Genomic DNA, 23,094 nt, shown 5'->3' with positions numbered 1-23,094 from the left:
GTCCATTTGTGATTCCTAGTTAATTTGACTTTATGCCCTTTTTGAACTATAGTCTGACACTACTTCCTGTATACCTTTCCTGTATAGAGGTTGTGTCCAGAGACACCATACCTTCTCAATCTTCTCTATTACACAAAGTTTCTGTTTTGTGCACTGCATTTTAGACTTCCTTTTAAACAAAGTGCCTCCAGCTGCCACATAGTGATTCATATGCTTCTAGCATATACAAACCTGTATGAGGTATCTTTCCCCAAACGTCTCTGACATGTATGTCGACTAGCTGTTCTGTTCTACTGATACACTCATTGTTCTGGTGCTCCCCTGTCCCCATTTGGACAATCAAAAACATTTCACCCATATGCCCTTGGAATGATTCATCCTGAACTGTTACTCCCCAATTCCTGTTCCCTTTTCCGCAGGCTGCTCTGAAACATTTTCAAATATTAAGCATGAATTCCTTTTTTCTACTGGACTTCAAATGGGACCTGTCACAGAATGTTCCCCAGTACCTAATGAATCCTACTACCCTCAATACCATCTTGTCTATGGATTGTGAGCCTCAGCTTTACCTGTCTAGCTTGTCCTGAGAAGGGAATAGTGAGCACTTCAGAGGCAGCTAACCTTGATGTTCTAGATTTCAATGGAATCCTCTTAAACCAGGAATGGAGAATGTTGTAGGGCTTCTACCCATCATCCCTAATCAGCATAACCAAAGAGAGGGATGGAGGGAGTTGCAGTCCTGCAGGACCTGGAAGGCCGCATGTTTTCTATCCCTGTCTTAAACACTTGCCATTTTGAGGCCAGATGAATTGGTGTGAAACAAATTATGTTTAGACATTTATTTTTTACCAGGCACTGAAGTAAGTAGATAAAAACACTTTGTTTTTTACATGTTGAGCCTTTCACTGCTACCTGCAATCTTGTTGTCGTAACATTAATGAAAATACTAATTCAGTAATTGCTAATTAAGATAACAGGATTAACATGAAGACTTGCACAAGAGCTTTCATACCGATAAGAAAAAAGGAAAACAAAGTGAGTATTATGGCGAGGGCAAGAATAGAATTGCCGGTTTCGTTGTAGTGCAAGTGTGTAGGTTGTGTTATTTGCTTTTACAGTGTGTTGGGGTTGGAAAAAATCTACGTTGTTATCTCTAGACAGAGGAAAAAATCAGGATTATTATAATTGCTAATAACTTCCCTTATACCTCATCTTACTTACAATGTCAGAAAGCAGTATGGCTATGGTAAATCCTAATCCCATTAGCAGCAACTTTTCTTGGTTTATGGGGAACTGTTCAGAAACTGTGCACTCAGTGTGCACAGCAGTGCATTGTTTTGAAAGTCCATGGTATTAAATAAAATTCAGTATTGAATTGAGCCCAAAATTGTGCATTGAGCCCACAGTTCAAAAGGAAATATGCCCTTTTTGCTCTAAGTAATCAACTATTTTGTCCACAGTTTTCAAGTCCTCTGTGATATTACAGAAATTCTGCTAGTGACAGGGCTATACCTTTTTTTCTTTTTTATATATTTTATTAAAATTTTTAAACTAACAGTAAAAAAAAACAAAGCATCAAATATCACAAACATTGGATTCACTGGGTCAACCTCCTACTGCATATTTTTTAACATTCTAATATCAAATTCCAATTAATTTATCATAGTTTGAAAAACATCTCTAAATTTACGCCAAATTCCGTTTCTCCAGCCAATTATAAAAAGAGTCCCAAGTTCGATAGAAATCAGTATCCTCTTTTTTCTTCAATGATAAAGTCAGTCTATCCATTTCTGCACAGTCCAAGATCTTTCTTAGAATCAATCCATCGGTGGGCAGCTCCTCACTTTTCCAATATTGAGCAAATGCAATCCTTGCCACTGTAATTAGATGCAACATCAAATAGATTTCCTGTCTGTTAACATCTTCCGGTATAATGCCTAACAAGAAAACTTCGGGTTTAAAAGCAAAGGATTTTTGTAATATTTCCTCCATCCATCTATGTATTTTAATCCAGTACTTTTTTGCGTTGTCACAAGTCTACCACATATAATAAAAAGTACCCACTTTATGTTTACATTTCCAACATCTGTTTGACATATTTGGAAACATCTTAGCTAGTTGACTTGGTGACAAATACCGTCTATAAAACATTTTATATAAATTTTCTTTATACGAAGTTGCTAAAGTTACTTTAATGTTTCTTTCCCATAGTTTTTGCCACCTTCCTAGTTCAACATTAAATCCATATTTAATGGATTTGTGCCCATATTTTGTGCCCATATTATCATCGTTTCCTTAACCTGTTCTCCTTCCATTTTCCTGTCTGGGCTATACCTTTTGATATACACAAGACCCACCTTATAAAGGTGGGTCACACAACTCTGTGTGAAGAAAAATACAAGTTCACTGTGTTATCAGAGAAATGCAAAGCCAAAGGAGAGGCATAATGAGTGAAGCACAGAAAAGCAAAAAGGAAAGCTGAGTAGGATGTGTGCTTGAGGAGGTGCAGGGTATGACTCACAGGATGCAAATTAGCAAATAGGAGCAATCCTGGATTGTTGTCATGATGAGTCTTCAGTCTAGCTTTATAATAATGTACTAAGGGGTTTGAAAATGGAAGAGGCAGCAAATGGATCTTCAAGTGCTGATAAACTGAACAGATGGAATCCTCAGAAAAGGATGTTAATACAACCAACTTTCTATTTCCACATATTCAGTTAATACTTAAGTGGATTGGCAGGAAAGACCCATGCCAATATTTCTGTTGGCCAAACTGCATACAATCACATGTTTGACAATAGTGAGAAATGAGCCCTTCTCATGAACAAATCTTGCATACAATAGGGAACTTCAGTCAAGTAGTGTGCTCAAGTGCATGGAGAAGCCATATGCATGTAAGTCCTCAGCTGACTCTGGAGCTGCTAGGCAGTGTGGCCAGCAAGTACATAGTCCAGGAAATGACATATGACTCCTTAAGTTTCAAGATATCAGGAGTGAAGCCAAGCATGAAATCTTGAAAGAGGATCTCCTTTGGGTATTGTGGGCAGTCACATTGACTGGAAATAATACATGTTATTGGCTGTGGCATAGATACACCTCTGTTGGTGAGATAGGCAAGATGAGAAGTCCAAGAAGGTAGGCAGCCTTCCTTTGGTTCAGCTAGATGTCTTCTGAAGCAATACTTGTCAGTCAGGAAAATAATTTGATTTAAGAAAACCAAAGAGCTTCTTTTGCGAATCTGTAATAAACAGAATTGGATTTGCTTTAATAAGATCAAATGAGTTTGGTTAAAAGCATCTTTCTGCATTTTACCTTAGACCTTGTGCTGAAGCATTTGTGAATTTAACATCATTAGATTTGCTGGTGAATTCTATAAAAGGTAAAGGTAACGTTTCCCCTTGACATTAAAGTCCAATCTTGCCTGACTCTAGGGGGTGGTGCTCATCTCTGTTTCTTAGCTGAAGGAGCCAGCATTTGGCCATAGACATTCTCCGTGGTCATGTGGCCGGCATGACTAAACACCGAAGTGCACGGAACGCTGTTACAGGCCCACCGAAGTGGTACCTTTTTATCTACTTGCATTTGCATGCTTTCGAACTGCAAGGTTGGCAGGAGCTGGGATGGAGCAACGGGAACTCACCCTGTTGTGCAGATTCGAACCAGCGAGCTTTCGATCAACCAGCACAGCAGTTTAAACCACTGTGCCACCTGCATCCTGATGGTGAATTCTATAAAACCCACTATTTTCAGAGCTGAACCTTTGTGGCTGCATTTTCAACTAGATTCCATCCCATCTAGGGTTTGATCTGAAATGCATATTTTGGAATTCCTCTGGGTAGCTGTGGTGGTAGCTAGAAGCCTGCCTGTAGGTTATACTGAACAGTGATGATTTCATTGCCATGCCTTGGGACCTGGGTACATACCCTATTATAGTTTCAGGGTCCAGATGAAGGATCTTAGTACCATCAGCCAAATTTGTTTTACTTATCAGAGGTGGATGTGGGTGGTTGGAGTGACCAGAAGAATTTTATGGTCCAAAGGCTGCAAAGGGGTCTTCATCTCTGGATACACTTTGTATGTGTGGTGTGTTGGGGGAAGATGGAATTATGGGAACATAGTTTCTTTTGGCACACTAGTGCAATGTAAAAGCAGGAAGTAACTGATAATCCCTTCCCAAGGTTAGCTTAATTAGAATTTGCTGAACTCATTGCAAATTTATAGTTAAAACTTAGAGAACTCCTTTTCAGTGTCTGTCCTGCTTAACCCCCCCCCCCCCAAACTCAGAATGAACTGCATTTTTATTAGGACAGTGTAAAAGGTATTCATTAATCAGCGGCTAAATTGCATAATGATAAGGTAACTGTTTCCAAATTCCCACAATCAAGAAATTTATGTAATCAATGAAATAGTCACTTTAAAACACAAAACAATTAAGCAAAGACTCATGGGAAAGGCTTGCTTTGAAGGTCATGTATTGTTGCATTTGTTTTAGTCAGTGATAAATAGGGCAGGGAATGTTAAACATAGTCGGGAAAAGTTAAATGCTAGGATAATTATATGCAATCAAAAAGGACATTTACAAGACACAGTTGGCAGATAAAATGGAGTCTTAGCATGGTTTACATTTCTGTAAAGAAAACCTAGAATGTATTCACAGATACTCAGTGCATCAGAAATAGATTTCATGAATTTTTAATAACCTCTGCACTGGGTTCTGATACCAGCTGATCCAGAATTAGCTGTGTGGCAGTAGAGATGCTCTGTGTACCCACAGCCAAAGCATGAAAAAGCACTTTTAAAAATAGAACATTAGGTGCACGTTCCATAGGAAAAACTCACTTTCTCCCATTATAGAGTCCTTTCCAGCTAACCCTCTATTATGTTGTATAGCTTGCTTAAAATTCGGTATGGTTCTGGCTATTTATGCATGTTTCCATTTTCTGCACTGTGGGTATGTATGAAAGTATCTGACTTTAAGCATTCGTTTTACTGAGAAATGATATTAAATATTTGGATCATCTATATTTTAACTGGATTCAGTATTAAAGCACTTTGGTGCAAGTTTTTCTTCACAGAAAATAGTCCCCAGTTGAGTTATTTTAAAATCCTTGTGAAGGTTCTTGAAAGACTGTGGTAAAAATTAATCTTTCCCCACTATGCTCTTGTTCCATACATTTCCAAAATGAAATCCTTTCTTATGGTAACTGAGTTCATTGAGAGTACCTTTAAGAGAGAGATAAGAGATTTTTTTATAGTTGATACAAACTGTTTCTCCTAGGGTCCTGGGTTCTGATGTCATTCCATTACCACATATTTATGGAGCGAGAATGAAAGGAGTTGAGGTTTTCTGCCCACTTGATCCCCCGCCTCCTTATGAAACTGTAGTGAGCCAGATGAGTCATGAGCAGGTACTGTTTACTGAATTCCACCAGCTTAATTGCTTTCACAGTCACCCAGGATAAACTATGTTATACTTCAGATTTGCTTTGCTTTTAGTAAGGCCAACTATATTTAGGTTTTAATATCAATTGAACTTGGTGAAACAGGAATGAAAAGTGCTTAACTTAATTTGGATTATATAATCTCTAGCAGAAACTTCCTAAATATGACTGTTGCAGTTAAAGCTTGCACTCATATTACCCTCAGCTTTTAAGTAAACTTGCTGGTTATCTGATCTTCCAAATCTGAAGAATGTATTTAATTAGATACTTTTAATTTGAACATTTCATATTTTTGTACTTGGGGTTGAGTTTATACAACTCATTCTAATAATAAAGATACTGGGTTTTTAATAAGGTAATTTAGACCCTTCTTTGCCTAGTTTCTTATAAACCCTTTCAAACATGACTCACGAATAATATGCTTGATGCTTCTTGGAGAAATGAGCTGTTAAATTGTTTTCTTTGTTAGAAAATTAGTTATTTTCCATTATGTATAAATCTTACAGAGTATGAAAGTGTCTAACTTTCTATTATTTTCCTATTAATAATTTGAATTCTGTTAATTCTCTGTTTAGGAAGGTGCATTTCAGTTTGCAGATGTTGCAGGAGTTGTGAATGCCCCACCAGAACAAAATATATCTGAAGGTAAGGATTACTTTTTAAAGTGTTTTACTAGGCTTAATGATGAAATACAAAGGAATATGAACTTTTATTTTGCTAACTGAAACAAACTCTTTTTTAAAACATCTCTTTAATACGTTTCTCACTACTTTTTACTTTATTGTAGCATCCACTTTATTTCTTCCTTTTGTGTGTGTGCATGTGTGTTGTCTGAGACATTTTATTTTGTTAGAACAATTGCTCATAGTTTTACAAAATAGCAGAGATGTACGTCCTGCAGAGGTTTGCATCTGGAATCCCACAGGAGGAAAAACAGTTTTAAGGATGGCTAACAATTTTGATAGGAAAAACAACCTGAAAACAGGTTCATTCCCTGGAATTTCTAGACTGGGCTAGAAAAGACTCTGGGCAGGTTTTTACACCACACTAACCCACCCTTTGATTAACCAGTGGGGGCATCCAGCAGACAGCTGGGCTCACTAACCTTTTGCAGTCTTGGAGCTGAGAACCACTAACACCTCCAGAGTGGCCAGCTGGCCCATTGGATTGTCTGTTACTGGTTCACCACTCCCTTTCTTCAATTGCAAGAAATGTGTGCATTTTTTTAAAAAAATTAAAAGTTTAGCCAGACTTACACAAGTGTACAACTATAAAACTTCTCAAATGCTTAAAAATGCTAAAATGTGTCACTCTTTGAGAGTCTGAGAAATGCATTTGTCTTGAATGGTATGCAGCTGTGTCTGTCCACTAGCAAAATGGACATCTGATGAAACCAAAACTGCTCCAGAGAACTGTAACACACTAGGTGTTGTGGGACACAAGAGGAGAAGAAAAATCTCATTGCCTGAACGGAAGTCCATTTGCTTGGAATTAGATGTCACTTCTTCTGCCTAAAATATAGAAATTAAATTGTCAGACAAAGCACCCACTGAAAAGGTGCTTTCTCTGTTGCGCTTCAGATGCCCCACAGTCTCAGTGGACAGGCAGATTGATACAGGTATTAAGTGGGCCAACAGTTATTTGTGTCGTAAGTGGCTTGAGCCAGCCAAGTAGATCCAATACAGGAAAGGTATGATTTCTTTGCCTGCCCCTATGAGCAACCTAAGCATATTGTTCTAGTCTACTTGTAGTTTTTTAAATATTTTCAGTGTCAGCCCACCATAAGGCATGTTGCAATAATCCTATCTAGAAAATACCTCGTAAGCTGTTTAGTAGGGTAGCTACCAAAGGGGAACTGAAGTTGAATGTGTGGTTGGGATTTGAATTTTGGTTTAAATGCAGCCCTGTATCCATTATATTTGTAGTTGGGGACCTCCAGCCTGTGAACATAATCGTACCTGTGAAGGATTTCCATCTGCCCTGTGAAGGCCTGTGCTGTACCCTTGTGATTTCTTGCCACTCCCTGTCTCAAGTGGGAGGCCCAGTAGGGAAATTAACAGCCCCTTGAAGGGCTTCACATCTTTTCTTTCTTCCTCTTGCTCTGTCCTGAAGAGTAAGATTAATGCTACTTCCTACCACCCCCCTGCCCACATTGAAAAAAAAAAAGAATTTGGATAGTCGTTAAAAGCTTTCCTAACTATCCACCTCATCCCCTTTTTTATTCCTTATCCCAACAGTCCTCCCTCCCAAAAAACCCTGCTGACAGCACAATGATTTAGATGCCTACTCAGCCCTCCGTCACATTTATTTCAGTGGTGTTTACTCCTGAGTGAGGAGTGTTCCGAACAAGACAAGAAGCCATCTATTTAAGACATAACAACAGTGGTTGCACTGGAAATGGGTTCATTGTTTCTGTGTTGGTTTCAGAGGGGGCTGGATTTTTTTTTGGTGGAGGGAAAGAAGCTACTGTGTTTTTACACATGCACTCACACACTCTTTAGTTAAATTAATGTGGACCTTTCCTGCTTTGTAAAAAAAAAACCCCGAAACCCCCAAGGCATCAGGGCTCATCTTATATTCCATTGCTAACAGAGTGCAAGCACTGTGAAGCAATATGTGGTACAAATTCATGCTACCAAATGACACAACTCTGCTTATATGACCTTTCAAACTCCTCCTGCAATTACAAGGTATGGCACTTTCTCACATTACAAATATAGCAGTTACTGACCTGATCTATATTCATTAACCTGTGCCCACTGAGCAGCAATTGCATTTAGAAAAAATGCTGGCATGGTGGTATCTCACAGACAAAAGGAACTGCTGTGTAGATCCTCCCTGGTTTCAGTATAATTATATTTTCTTGTGTAGGAACAGTGTTTTCCAAAATAATCACTTTAGACGTTGTTTTGTTCAGGTATTAACACACACAACAGTCTAAAAGGTATCTAGCAAAATGTCTTTTGTTCATTACAGTAATGTTAACCTAATCTTCACTTGATTTCAAAGTGCCTATCAAATCATTTTATCATGCTGAGGAGCCTACATTGCATAAACTGTAGTGGTTTAGTGTGTGTGTGTAGGCACTTACTCATTCACTCACTCTGAAATCATGAACCATGTTTTTCCTATATATGCCTACAAGTGACACATACACTTCTCATATTTCATATCCATTACTTTATAATTGATGTAGATTTTTTTACATTCCCCCAAACTGGCCATCAGCATTCAATTAGAATTATTTTGCTGCTCCATACTCAATGTGAGTAGAACATAGCAAGCAGAATTGGCTATGTCTTTTCAGCAGAATTTAGCGATATAGTTCAAAAATATGAAAGTATAACTTCAGACAAATGTAAAAAATAGTTTGCATGTGAAGGATATATGCAGGTTTTACTAGGGCATGCCAGTGAATAAGCAATGGATTTTGAGTTGTATGTAGAATAAATTAATGGTGGTACTGTATAGAAATAATATTTTATCAAAGAAAGGCTGGCTCCAGGAACCTTGATGTGGTGACATAATGTTTACTGCTCTGTATCACTAGATGGACAAGAACAGACAGACATAGACTAGGGCTGACTCATACTATCTTTCTGGTAGTATAATGCTAATATAATTAGAAACGTGGGAGAAAAAAAAAGCAGCATGTTTAGGACAAGCTGAATGGCTATTTGGCAGTGCTTGGCAACGGTATTGATTACCTAACTGTGGAGTTGCTGGATGATGCTAAATCTGTTTGTTTCTGACACAGACTCTGAAATCTGGCTTTCTTATGGAAGGAAGTGACCCAGGGAGAGGAAAGGGCTTTTAACTAGATTTAATTTATACTGGAATAGTAATAACTTTCCTGAACATGAATTGCTACTCTCCTATTGAGTGTCCTTTGAAAACAACAGATAAAGATATTAGTAGAAGGCATTATCAATTCAAGATGTTGACCTTGAAAGCAAATAGAATTTTGCAGACCAAGTGCCTTTTTGTTTACAATTATACTGAAAAATCCAACTGCTTATTTTAATAGGTAGTTAAAATAATTGCATATGTGCTTGGTTCTAAAGCCTGTTTTGCCACTTTGTTATCATTACTAGAAGAGTAAACTCAGCTTTTTCTTACTGTTCACAAAGTTTGCTAAAACATGTTTGGCAGATAAGTAGTTTTAAATTCTTTTGGAATGGTTTTATAATATTTCCTTCAGTCTTTTTGAATTAATTGTTTTGTTTATGGCCCATGCTCCTTGACTTCAGTGATATATAGTATCAGTGTAATAGCACTGATTGATTGATACTTATGTAATAGAGTTTGAATAATCTTTCAGAGTAGATTAACTTTCTAAGGAAGTTTACAGTAGTCAATAAAACAGTATAATAAGTTCAAATAAAAGCAACATTAAATGTTTAAGAGAAGATTATTCACACAGAAAAAGCATGAAAGCCATGCGTAAATCAATATATATGATAAAAGCACTCAAGTAAAAATAATGTCAGCAAATAGGAACATTAATATAGTGGCAGGAGATAAAAACAGTTACACAATTATAATAGAATAATAGAATAGATTTTATAATATAAAATCCAACTGGAATGAAAAGTTCTTTAGTGCCCGCCTAAAGGCTAGTAAAGAATATAATAAATAAATGATTCTGTGTAGGCCAAGTATGGAGACATGGGGCAAGAGCTGAATGGGTCCCATAAAAAATCTGGAGCATACACACCTGCTATGTCCTCCCCATTTTGTCTTGCATTCCCTGATTCCTCATATCACTGTATTACCGTTGGAAAATACTCTTGGCATACACATTCCTTTTCATTTGATTTCTTTGTTTCATTTCTACTATATTTTAGGGCAAGCTCTTGCAAGGGTTTACAATAAAAAATTTAAAAGCAATGCAACAATAGACTAATATATAATAAAATAGCACCATGTAAAGATATACCTAGAGAACCACCAATAAAATTCCTAAATAAGTTGATGGAATAAGAGCATTTTTAAAGCCTGCTTAGATTACAAAAGAAGGGACCGTACACAGTTGTCAGACGAAAAGAGATGGAAAACACAAAGGAAAAGAGGAAAACACAAATGCCTAAGAAGAATTCTGCTGGATTAGACCAAAACTCTGTCTAAACCAGCATTTCATTTGCTTGGGTGATTAACCAAATGCCTGTAAGCAGGACATGTCCGCAGTAGCACATTCTTACTTGTGTGCCACTTCAACTGGTATACAGATCCAGTATGTAGCCACTGGTAGTTTTACACCCCATGAATTTAAGCCTTTTAAAAAAATTAAATACTATCTTATTGTGTCGGAGAGCCAGTGTGGTGGCTCATTCAAGGCTTTAAAGATGAATGCCTCCTTTTCAAATTGAGCTTGGAAATGGTTTGGAGTAACACTGAAAAATGAGTAAAAGGTATGGAATACAATCAAACCATCCAACTTTCCCAAGCATTCTGGTGGCTGAATTTTGCATTGGTGCAGCTTTAGAACTGTCTTTTTAAAACTGATCTTCAAAAGTATATTAACACTCTTTTGTTTTGTTTTGTTTCTGGGGTCTTCTCAAAAACATTGGCCCTCTGTAAATGTCAACAATAATTGCTGTGGTTTTAAATAAGTGTTTTCTTATTTATGTGTAGAGGATTGGGATATGTCTCTTTTTACATAGACTACTGCATGACTAGCTAGTATGAAGATCTACATTCCTTTTCAGTAGTGGATTTTCTGTAATCTAATGTACTGCATCACCTTCTGTAAAATCGTACAGCCAGTATTTGAACAGTGGCCAGTTCGCTATGGGAGGAAGACTGGTGTTTTATTCCTCTAAAATGGAAGTCCATTTAAACGCTCACATTCCTTACTTAGATACCTAAAATATGAAACAAATTCTTTTTAACAAGTAAAGCTTTTTCATGTGCTTCTGTGGAAACGACACTTTAAAAATATGTGCCTACAAACACATTAGTTCTTCGTTGTGGCCTCTGTGCATCACACATATGGGTACTGTGTCTGCGTAGTGCCTTTGGCCGGAAGATTGATAGCTAATGGTTTGGCGGGAAAACTCCGCTCCCCTCCCCGCTAGCAGTATATATGGAGCGGAGTGTCCACCATTTTCTAGTCTTTGCGACCGCCGTTCGTTGTGCCTCGTGCTGCTTTTGCTCTCGCTCTGACCGTTTCTCGTTCTCCGATTTTGCGATTGTTCTTCTAATTCCAAGTTTACAACCCCTGTTCTTTGATAGTTCTTGTTGTTTCTCTTGTTGTTCTCTCATTTATTCACTGTCTTTCTTTCTAAAAAAAAACCACAACCAAAATATATTATTACCCTCTGCACTATCTTCTCTTTTTCCTTTTCCAGCGATGGCGCAACGAGCGGCTTTCCGCAAGTGCGCGGAATGCGGGTCTAAAATGTCTCTGGCAGACTTGCATGACCTATGCCTCCTCTGCTTGGGAAAAGGGCATAGGATGGACAAATGTGCTCATTGTCTGGCCTTCTCGAAGCAGGCCAGGAAATATCGTGCGAATCGCCTTCATAGGCTTTTGTGGGACTGTGCACTCCTCCAATCGGACCCACTAGTTTTTCGGCCTGCTTCGACCGCGACTGCGGCTACTCATCCAGCCTTGTCTGCTCAGCCGGCTTCTTCTTTTGCGGTTCCGCCCTCACACCCTTCGGATGAAGGTGCGTCCACCGTGGGCGTTTGGCCTGCTTCCTCGCCTAAGAAGAGGTGTGAAAAGCGAAGCACAGCGGTGCCGACAAGCCATCTGACTATAAGAAGGCCAAAAAAGATAAGATTGGGAAGCCGCCCCGAAAGCCTAAGAACCCTGAGCATTCCAAGGACCGAGACTCAGGTTCGTCGGCACCCTCGGTCCCGACGGCTGTCGCGGTACTGATACCACCGGGCCCGACACTTAAGGCAGCCATGAGGGTTACCCCTCCGGGGTCCCCTCGGCACACGGGCAAGCCAACAGCGGAGCCTCTCCAAGCTCCGCTTAGGAAATCGATCTCTGATGGGGAGATTTGAGATTCCCCACCCAGGGCTAGGTCTCCCACACCTATGCTCCCGGCTGGACTTGACGCGGATGCGGAGATGTTTCCTCCTAGGAGTTGGAGAAGCCACTCGTCCGAGAGAAGATCCGACGAATGGTATCATCCTCAGTCTTCTTTCTATCATGGATGAGGGGACTACCATCCCGTTGGACGTTACCCGGCTCCCAGAGGTCACTCCTCTCCACCAGCTCCTCGAGACCGCCCTACATCTTTGGTCCCAAGACGTGTCCCGCAGTGCCGAACAGGGAAAGCAATCGGCCCCTTTCACTGGCAGAGTCTTCCTCCACCGCTCCCCCATACTATGGGGTTGATTCGGACGACTCCGACATCAACTCGATCTCTCCGGATGTCGCGGTGACTTCCCAGGGCCCTGGGTCTTCTGACAAATCCCACATTTCCTTTGCGGAACTGATGTCGCGTCTGGTCCAGTCACTGGAAATTGATGCCATACAGCGGCCCGGCCCCAGTACTGGCAAATTTTACGATGTGGTCCGTGGAGAGCAGTCGACGTCGATAGTTTTACAGCTTATTACCACCTTCCGGCAAGCTATAACTCAGCCATGGGACCTGCCCGCGCACCCGCAACTGACTTCTAGGAGGTACGAAGCCATGTACCGGGTTCGGGAGGAGGACATTCCATTCCTCCTCCGTCATCCTAAACCGAACTTGGTCGTGGTGGAGTCCTTCCAGGGCAGAGAGTCAAGGGGTCACACTGCGCCCCAAGACAAAGAAGGGAGAAAAATTGACTCCCAAGCTCGCCGAGTCTATGCGGCCTCTGGACTTGGCTTGAGAATATCAAATTATGAGACAACACTGGCTCGATACCGGTACTTTATAATGCAGTGCCTCAACAACGTGCTCTCCACTCTCCCGGACAACCAGGGCGACCTCGCAAAGGTTTTCATGAAGGAGGCTATGCAGGTCGTGGTCCAACAGCTCTCCACCACCCAACATCACATGGACACGGACTCCAGGGCCCTGGAGGCATGCGTGGCTAAGCAGTTGCAGCTTTCCAAAGGAGATGAAGAGGCGCATAGAGGAGATGCCCTTCAACGGGTTCGGGCTCTTCCATTCCAGAACCGACCACAAGCTCAAAAAGATCCAGGAATCCAGGATGATGGCTTGACAGATGGAGCTTCAGCCCCAAGCCCGAAGTAAGTGGTCTTGGACCCGTCCATCGTACCGGCAACTCTATCAATCGAGGCAGCAGCCCCAACACTGGCAACAATAGCAACAATGCTGCCGACAACAGCCGCCACAACGTTATCAACAAGGCCGTCGTCACTTCGAGGGCGACAGGAGACAACATTGACGGGATGGGTGAACGATTCCTCTGCTTCCTACCCCACCCACCCCTCTCTCATTTGGGGACCGGCTGAAAGGCTGACTCCCCATTTGGGAGTCCACCACATCTGATCGGTGGGTGTTATCCATCATTTAGCATCATTTGGATAGATTAGACACCGTTCCTCCATCGAGCCTGATCCAGTTCAATCCATGCTCACCGGCATTGCTCGACGAAGTTCAACATCTTCTCCGCAAAGGAGCGGTTCATCAATTAGCTCAAACAGAAAGACTTCACAGATTCTGTTCGAGATATTTTACAGTCCCGAAGAGGGACAGTGGTCTCCGTCCAATACTGGACTTATGAAACATCAAGAAGTTCATCACAATGAAAAAATTCAGGATGACCACCCTTCAAAATATCCTACCATTGCTGAGGAGAGAGGACTGCTTCACCTCATTGGACTTGAGGGATGCCTATTTCCACATCTCGATCCATCCGTGTCATAGGCATTTCCTCTGTTTTGCTGTTGCGTCTGAAGTTTTCAAATTCATGGTATTGCCTTTTGGACTAGCTACCGCTCCGAGAGTTTTTACAAAGTGCGTGGCCCCTGTCTGTGCCTTTCTACAACTCCAACGTGTTCAAATTTATCCTTACCTCGATGATTGGCTGCTAGTCTCCCAGACCAGAGAAGGACTTCTTGCCTTGATACATACAACCTGTACTCTACTGCAAGACCTTGGACTTTGCATTAACACTGAGAAATCTTCTCTTGTTCCTGTACAGATGATCACTTTCATCGGAGCCCTTCTGGACTCCACGTTGGCAAAAGCCTTTCTCCCATGGGGCAGACAGCAGATTCTTGCTCAGCACATCCATTGAATGCGACAAGACAGGACGGTTCCTTCCCGATTCATCCAAAGACTCTTGGGACATATGGCTGCATCAGTTGCCGTTGTCCCACATGCCAGGCTTTGACTTCATCCTCTCCGGCTCTTCTTCAACAAAATGTTCAGACCACCAAGGGACTTACCGACAAAGTTACTTTGGATCCCATCCTCTGTTCTTCACTCTCTGCTATGGTGGACAGTTCTGGCCAATCTAACCGTTGGGGTTCCATTCCGATCTCGATGCCCTTCAGTGACTCTCGGTACCGATGCATCCCTACTCGAATGGGGAGCAGTGTGTTCCAATCTACGCACTCAAGGCGTGTGGAATCAACAGGAATCCAGAAACCATATCAATTTCCTGGAACTCCTGGCAGTATTCAAGGCCCTACACTTGTTCGAGGACATTCTTTGGCACCGAGTCATTCAGATAACCTCAGACAACATCACTACGGTCTTTTTCCTGAACAAACAAGGAGGGACAAAGTCACCAACGTTAGCACGGCTATCGATGCAGATCTGGGAGTGGTGCATCCTGAGAGACATTACCCCGACAGCAGTACACCTAGCCGGTACAGACAGTGTGGAAGCCGATCTTTTAAGCAGACACATGTCCACGTCTCATGAATGGGAACTGGAATGCCAGACATGCAACCAGCTATTCCATTGCTGGGGCCACCCAGACATAGACTTATTTGCCACCTGGCTGAACAGGGTATGTGAGACTTTTTGCTCAAGAGCGGGAATCGGACAGGGGTCATCAGGGGATGCCTTTATGATCCCTTGGAACAATATGAATTTTTACGCTTTCCCTCCGATTCCCCTCATTATGAGAGTAATATCGAAGATAATCCACGACGGGGCCACAGGACTGCTGATAACTCCATGGTGGCCACGCCAAACATGGTTTTCGACACTTCTTCACATTTCTCAGGAAGACTATCTTCAACTCCCACATATTCCATATCTCATCACCCAGCGAAAAGGCACAATTTGCCACCCGGACTTAACATCGCTGAAATTGACAGCTTGGTGAATTTGATAACAGTCGGTGCTGACTCGCTACCGACGTCATCTGCACGTTCTACGGATCCTGTTCCTGGATCCGACACGTTACTCCATGCTTCGCATCCATCTGCCTTCCCTATGTCATCGGATCCAACAAATGTCCTATCGGGTCCAACAGGTTTTCACCCAGATATCCAAAGCATTCTTGATTCTGCGGTAAGGCCGTCAACTCAAAAATCATATGCTGCTAAGTGGTGACGATTCTCTGTTTTTGCTGAGACTCGCTCGTTTCTTCCACACTCAGCATCTATAGACCATATTCTCCAGTTCCTCTTAGAACTCCATCATTCCGGACTCAAGCCATCTTCCATAAAAGTGTACATAGCAGCAATTTCCTACTACCGTGGTACAGTTCAAGGTTCCTCTATTTTCTCTCAACCACTGATAAAAAGATTCCTCAAAGGGCTCCATAACCTTCATCTGATGTTTAGACCGGTTATGCCTACTTGGAGCCTTTCAGTGGTATTACAAGCACTAACAAGAGCTCCTTTCGAACCCTTGGCAACGATTGACCTACGTCTTGTTTCTTGGAAAACAGCATTCCTTGTAGCAGTTACGTCAGCTCGGAGAGCTAGTGAGCTCTGTGCCCTCAGCGTAGACCCTCCATATCTGAATTTCCACAGGGAGAAAGTAGTTCTACGAATGGATCCATCTTTTCTTCCCAAAGTGGCTACCCCCTTCCACTTGGGCCAAGAGATTGTCTTACCTGCCTTCTTTCCATCTCTGTTGAATCTGATTGAGAGAGCCTTACACACACTCGACGTACGGCGCTGCCTAGCCTTCTATAGAACAAGGACTGAGTCTATTCGACATTCCAACAAACTCTTTGTTAAGTACTCTGAGCAAAATCAAGGTTTTCCAGTTACCCCTCAGAGACTCTCCAAGTGGATAGTCCACACCATTACTCTCTCCTATCAGTTGGCTAGAATTACCTACAATTCCAAGGGGTCATTCTGCTAGCGCTGTAGCTGCTTCTTCAGCCTTTGCGTCGGGAGATGTCTGTAGGGCTGCCATCTGGGCCACTCCATGTACATTCGCGAAGCATTATCGGCTGGATGTCCATGCTAGACAGGACTGTTCCTTTGGCAGAGCCGTTCTTTCAGCTATTCTTCGTTGATGACACCTTCCCTCCTCCAGTCAGGGTTAGCTTGCTAATCTACCCATATGTGTGATGCACAGAGGCCACGACGAAGAAAAGCAGGTTGCTTACCTGTAACTGATGTTCTTCGAGTGGCCATCTGTGCAGTCACACAACCCACCCACCGGCCCCACTCGGTGTCATTGGGTGGTGTTTCGATACCGTGTTATTCTTGTCCTCGGTACCTACACAATATTTTTCTCTCTTGTCGATACCGAAGAAAAAAAAATTCCATACTTAGCTACAATTTGTTTCTTTAGAGAGCGAACATCTGGTCTGTCAAAGACTGGAAAATAGCAGATGCTCCATATATACTGCTAGTGGGGAGGGGAACGGAGTTTTCCCGCCAAACCCTTAGCTATCCATCTTCCAGCCAAAGGCACTGCGCAGGCACAGTACTCATATGTGTGACTGCACAGATGGCCGCTCGAAGAACATCAGTTACAGGTAAGCAACCTGCTTTTTTTTGTGCATTCTTAGTCCAGTACACCTGCTATATAGACAGCATGAGTCACTGGTGCCAGTGGAGCTATATACCCAGATAAAGCACTCAGGGTGTCCAGCCAGGTTCAGTGAAGAATGAGACCTACACTGGTGTTTAGTCAAGTTAGGTGCCTAGCAGGAGATGTGTTCTCTGGATAAGTTGGTTACTTGAAATCCAATAGTTGGGTGGACAAAAAGGGAATTTTGGAATGTTGTGATGAGGTAAGCATTAGACCCTACCCTGGTGGACTCCCCTAACCCTAACATAGGGGTAAAATACCATAGAAAAGAGAGTGATTTTGAAAATGCCTTCCTTGAGTAGCTTTTCCTGCACAACTCATCATTTCTACCCATTCTAAACACATTCCAAGCATCAAAATCACACCAGGACATGTCATTTTTCTAACCCTAACCCAGTGATGGCGACCCTTTTAGAGACCAAGTCCCCAAACTGAAACCCAAAACCCACTTATTTATCGCAGTGAAAACACTGCAATAAAATCTGAAAACTGAGTTTTTAGTTTAGAAAAAAAAAAAACTCACAGCCAGTCCAAGCAAATGTGTGTGTGTGTGTGTGTGTGAGTGTCCTTGGCAGTGCACTGACTGGCCATGCAAAAGTTTGGACAAGCCGTGACTAATGAGTCGTGGCTTGTGACATCATCACCTGGCACCACTACTCCTTTTCAAGCATGCACATGGCCCCTATATATGCTGTTATCCGATGCTCGGCTGCTGGGGTGATGCTGGGGCAACTTGGCTCGCGTACCAACAGAGAGGGCTCTGTCTGCCCGCTGTGGCATGCGTGCCATAGGTTTGCCACCATTGCTCTATACTTTTAGAAAAGATCTCTTTGTCCATGTGTTTGCTGTCACATGTGTGCAAGTTTGCATGTATGTGAGAATTAGTGTCCCACACCAACCTAAAATTTAAAATAATGTATTTATACTTTGCTTGATTGATCTGAGCATAGTTTGCCAGAAGTAACAAATTAGTCTTTTATTATTTCTCATGAATGCTGTATTATTGATACCTGTGACAATTCTACCTGTATAAATACATTATTGTGTACATTATTTTATAAATACATTATTAGTGTAGCTATTAGCTTTACTGTTCTAACTAATTTTCAAGATATTTTTAAAAGCATTTTTGGGAGACAGTATTTGGCTTAATGATCACCATGAAATTTTTACTACAAGAATATATCTCTCAAGGATCTTGGGTTATATGCAAGCTTACATTAACTGGCTTTTCTTCTCCTCCCTCTTATTATTTACAGTAGATGAAGATGCTGTCAATTCTTTGACAGGAGAAAGCACCTTACATCCAGATCCAAGTTCAGTACTCGTGGGAACCTGTAGGAATGTCCTCAAGCCTCTCAGAAAAAGATCAAAAAGTGATCCTGTGGTGCATGGCTTTCCAGCCAGAGGTGATTAACTTTTGCTTATAGGCAAATTTGCTGTACCATGTTTTTCTTAGACCGCAAAATTAAGAAGATAAACTTGTTTATAAGGCTGCATGGTCTCCAGTAGGACTGATGCCTTGGAAGTCAAGTTATCTCACACAAAACAATATGCGTAGTTGCCTTGTCAGTGTGTATAAGTTGATTTGCCTAAGCCAGGGGTCCTCAAACTTTTTCACCAGGGGGCCAGTTGAAAGGTGCCAGTGCCAGGCGCAGGCTGGAAAGGTGGTGCCAGCAGCATGCGCAGGCCGGGGAGGGGGCAGGGTACACAGGCGTGGCAAGACAGAGGTGGGCACATGGCGCAAGGCGGCGGCAGGTGCGCGAGGCAGCCGCTTGCTCGTTTGGAGATTGTTTTCTCTGAGAGTCCAAAACAATCTCCACATGAGCAGCCGCCACCTCCCCGTGCGCAGGGCGAGGCGGGTGGCAGTGGGTGCGGGTGGGCAGATGCACAGAAAGTCCAAAACCTTTGAGGCAGGCTAGATAAATGGGCATGGGGGTCCGGATCTGGCCCGCAGGCTGTAGTTTGAGGACCCATGGCCCAAGCCCATTCAATGAGCCCTTTGCCAAAGTAGCATTTTAACTCAAAGCTTTAAGACCAAAAGCCAAATTCCTGCTACAGGAAGGCAATGCTACACAGAGCTAAAACATACTTTAAGCTCTGAAGGATCCTAAAAATATTTTGGATACTTAGTACTTCTCCTGTGCAAGACTAAATATTTGAAATTCTTTGTGGCCACCATCAAATCTCAAGGCAACCAGATGTCTGAGTTTTCTGGATCTGGTCTCATGCTTCTAGCGTACAACCAAGGCAGCTTCTATTAATTTAACAGAGTAACCTGGAAGAGGTTGACAATGTTCTTTAGCTGACTATACAATGACAATCTTAAGTCGTAATAAAAATGGATGCATATATCTTTGAAAGATGTGTATCTTCATACTAGCTGCTTGTTGGTGTTTGTGTATAAGTGTTTGCATATTTTTAAACTAAGATTATCAGGTTCCCTGTTTGTTGCTTTTGAAAAATAGGTGATCTTTCTTCTTTTCTAGAAGAGTCCTTGAGTGAGTTTGCATGACATTATTACAGCAATGACATGCTAAACTACCCTTGCAATAAGCCACAGTGGATTGGTTGTTGGCTAAATAACCAACACAGAATTGGGCTCACTGTCAGTTGTCTCCACATGTCATCCATGCCCATCCTGTATTGTATCTCAGGGACTCTGTGGCAAGACAGATTTGTCTTCTCCTGTTATTACTGTAAGCCTTGTGTTTTTTGGCTTTTGATCTGGAGATGCTGCAGGTGTGATTCTTATCCCCATCTTAGTTTCTTTTTTTCTGCCCCAGCAGAAGCTGCACTTTTGTTGTCATCTCACAACAAAAGCCCCTAACTCCCTAACTTTCTTAACCAGTTTTCCTCTTCTTTTTTAACTTCTTGCCCAGTGAAGCACAGAATAGTGTTTTTCTTCTGTGTTCTATTTGTTTCCTCCTGCCCCATTTTCCTTTGCCCTTCAAGGCACATGGCCTCAGAGGCATTCTTCAAAAAGTCCTCTTGCTGCAGCAGAAAGATCTCACCATTGCTCATCTACAGAGGCAGAAGGTAGGAAACTTGATGCATTCAGCCCATAAAACTACTCCATAGCTGCCCTACCCTTATGGTTTGCCAAGCATTAAGCCTACATGTTGGCATATCAGCAGTTCCTATGAGATAAGATTACCCTTCTCTTTGATCAACTACCTAATGACTTCCATGTTGACATCATATCTCAGCTCCAAATGGTATCTAGAGAAAACCTGACTCCTCACTTTACTCTAAATGCCCTTTGTAGCCTAAGTTCTGCCAACACAATTGTAGGCAAATCACTGATCAGAAGCAAACAGCATCTTTGACTTCCATCATGGAGCCCTTCGCCAGACTGCGCAATCCAACAGACTGACAGCCTTTCTCCATACACAGGACCACAGTACTTCAGAGAGATAGGTATTACCTATCACTGCCCTTGAGTACTGCTTTGGGTATTTTTCACACAGGTATTTTTTGCATCACCTCTCCCACAAAACCTCTTGAGGAAAAAAAACTCTATCCTTGTCAGGGACACAGTTGAAAGGAATTCCCGGCTCAAGGGATTCTTCTTGAGGTATTTAATGATCCCCCAAAGGGACAGAGACCTTAACATCAACCAATTCATATGTCCCAAAAAAAACCTCCAAATGACGACAGTCTCAGTTGCTCCTTTGCTGTAGAAACTGGTTTCACCAATACACTTGTGAAACATACTTTCATAAATCTATACTCCCCCACTTCTTGCACTGGGCAACAGCCTCTTCCAATTCACGGTTCTCCTGTTGAGCCTTGTCTTTACAAAGTATGTGGCAGTTGTTGCAGCACAGATGAGACTGAGAGGCATCATAGTCTTTTCAACCAATTGGCTATTGGTTGCTTCTTTTCACCACCAATTTTCAACCAACATTTTGGCAGCTATCCTCACTTTTCTGAACTCTCTGTGCCAAGCTTTCATATCCTGCAGTATTCAGTGAAAAGTCAGAGCATAGTTCCCCAGGGACTGAACAAAGGCCATCTGCTTTCTGACAACCAGTCTTTCCCATGCCTTGTTGTGCAAGGCCATTGCAGTTCAGTGCCTCATTGGACCTATGCCTTCTCCTATAGCAGTCATTTCATTTGTTCATCTCTACATGTAACTGCTCCAGTCCTTGTTCATCCAATGCTTTGACCCTTAAAAGACCAAGAAAACTTTGCTCACACAGACCAGATGTTGTCTCAATGAACAGTGGAGCAGATCTGACACCCAAAACTTCTGTCCTTTCACCTCACTGTGTGGAGAATACAAGTGGAAGATTTACAGGCAGCCATTAATATTTCTAACACCTGAAAGGAGAAGGCACATTATATTTCTTGTAATTTCTATGCATCAAAGTAGAAAATGTTTCAAACCTTCACTCTTACAACCATAGAGTTACCAAGCTCCACAGCAACCTGTGACCTATAGATCATTTTGAATTTGTTCCTATTAATAAAAACAAAGGGGCTTAGCCCATTCATCCAGAAGAGTGTACCTGGCTGTATCAGCCACCACAGTACCATTCATAGATTTACTGTGTTCTCCCACCCTTATTCAAGCAGTTATTCAAGGGTCTGGGAAACTTACATCATCCAACTATGACACTGACATCCCAATGAAATGTCTTTGTTATACCAGCTCATTAACCACCAAAGCATTTGAGACACTAGTCAGGATGGAACATCCATCTTCTAACCTTGGAGCTTTAACCTCTGTCCAAAGAGAGTTTGAACTCTGTGTTTTTTACTGCATGACCCACCTTTCCTCAATGTTCACAAAGACAAGGTGAATGCTTGATTCCAGACCCAGGTATTCCATTGTGCCTAACTTGGTATCCCAATTTCATTTAAACAAGGCCATATTTTTACTGATTTTCCTGCCCCATGAAACTTTCATGTTGGAAACTAGACTCCATTCATTTGACATAGATAGGGCCTGGCTGTCTACATGGAAAGAGTGTCATCCTTTTGGAAAACCATTCACCTTTTTGCATGCCACTCTGCACCTAGAAAGGGTATGTGGTCTATTGAGGTCACGTATCTCAAAGTGTAGTTCTTCGAGTGGTCCTCTGTGCACTCCCAGAATCCACTTTCCTTCCTCCTTGATGACTTGAAATTTTTTCCTCTGTTCTGGTGGATGAAACCACTCCTGGAGCATGCACAGAGGAAGGGGCCAGATGTCTCACCACAAAGCTGTACAGGGTTCTAGAAAGTTTCAAATGCTGCTCTGCGCTGGTGTATTAACCCTTATCTGTGAATGCCCAGATGACCGCTCAACGAACTGTTGACCTTTGCATGGCACAACCCAACACTGTCTCCCACAGTGAGCTGTGTCATGTGAATGTCGACATGTAAACATTTCCTACTGCTTGACCTTTAATGGTGATTTGCTCTGGCTTCCATCCTTTTACACCAGTCATTCCCTCCCCCTTTTTGATCCCAACTATTTGTCACCACTGGAATATTGTTTTAATTTGCAGTGGGGATTCCTTCTCTAGGCATGCCATTGAATCAGTACTTAGTTCAGCTTTTAAAATGTTTGTTGGCTAAATCTCGCTTTTCTTGGCTGGTTAGGATTGTTGAACATTTCTTCAAAATAAACCCTTGTGCAGATTCTGACATTTCTGCTTGGGTAGGATAATTAAAACCATGGTACTGATATTGAATAGAATTCCATGTCATTGCCATATCTTGAACTTGTATATGTGTAAAAT

The 23,094-nt window shown here is 41.9% G+C and overlaps 1 protein-coding gene across 5 annotated transcripts in view; it reads left to right on the top strand.

The window, feature by feature from the left end:
• The first annotated feature begins 3,386 nt into the window (after nt 1-3,386).
• Nucleotides 3,387-23,094, top strand: part of LOC123031184 (protein FAM189A2-like) — a 109,432-nt gene continuing 89,724 nt past the window's right edge. For 3 of the 5 annotated variants that reach the window (XR_006416236.1, XR_006416235.1, XR_006416237.1), the window contains exons 1-3: nt 4,278-5,408; nt 6,017-6,086; nt 18,622-18,771. Coding sequence is in view for 2 of the 5 variants with exons in the window: in XM_044445787.1 (XP_044301722.1) it covers nt 5,328-5,408; nt 6,017-6,086; nt 18,622-18,771 (301 nt within the window). In the remaining 3 variants the exon portion in view is untranslated. Of the gene's footprint in view, nt 5,409-6,016; nt 6,087-18,621; nt 18,772-23,094 lie in introns of all 5 variants that reach the window. The other 2 variants (XM_044445789.1, XM_044445787.1) reach the window with 2 other exon arrangements.

Source organism: Varanus komodoensis, unplaced genomic scaffold, assembly GCF_004798865.1.
Source record: "Varanus komodoensis strain SLA01 unplaced genomic scaffold, ASM479886v1 scaffold5, whole genome shotgun sequence".
NCBI lineage: Eukaryota > Metazoa > Chordata > Lepidosauria > Squamata > Varanidae > Varanus > Varanus komodoensis.
Note: the sequence above shows the minus strand (reverse complement) of the source record. Positions and strands in the feature narration are given on the sequence as shown.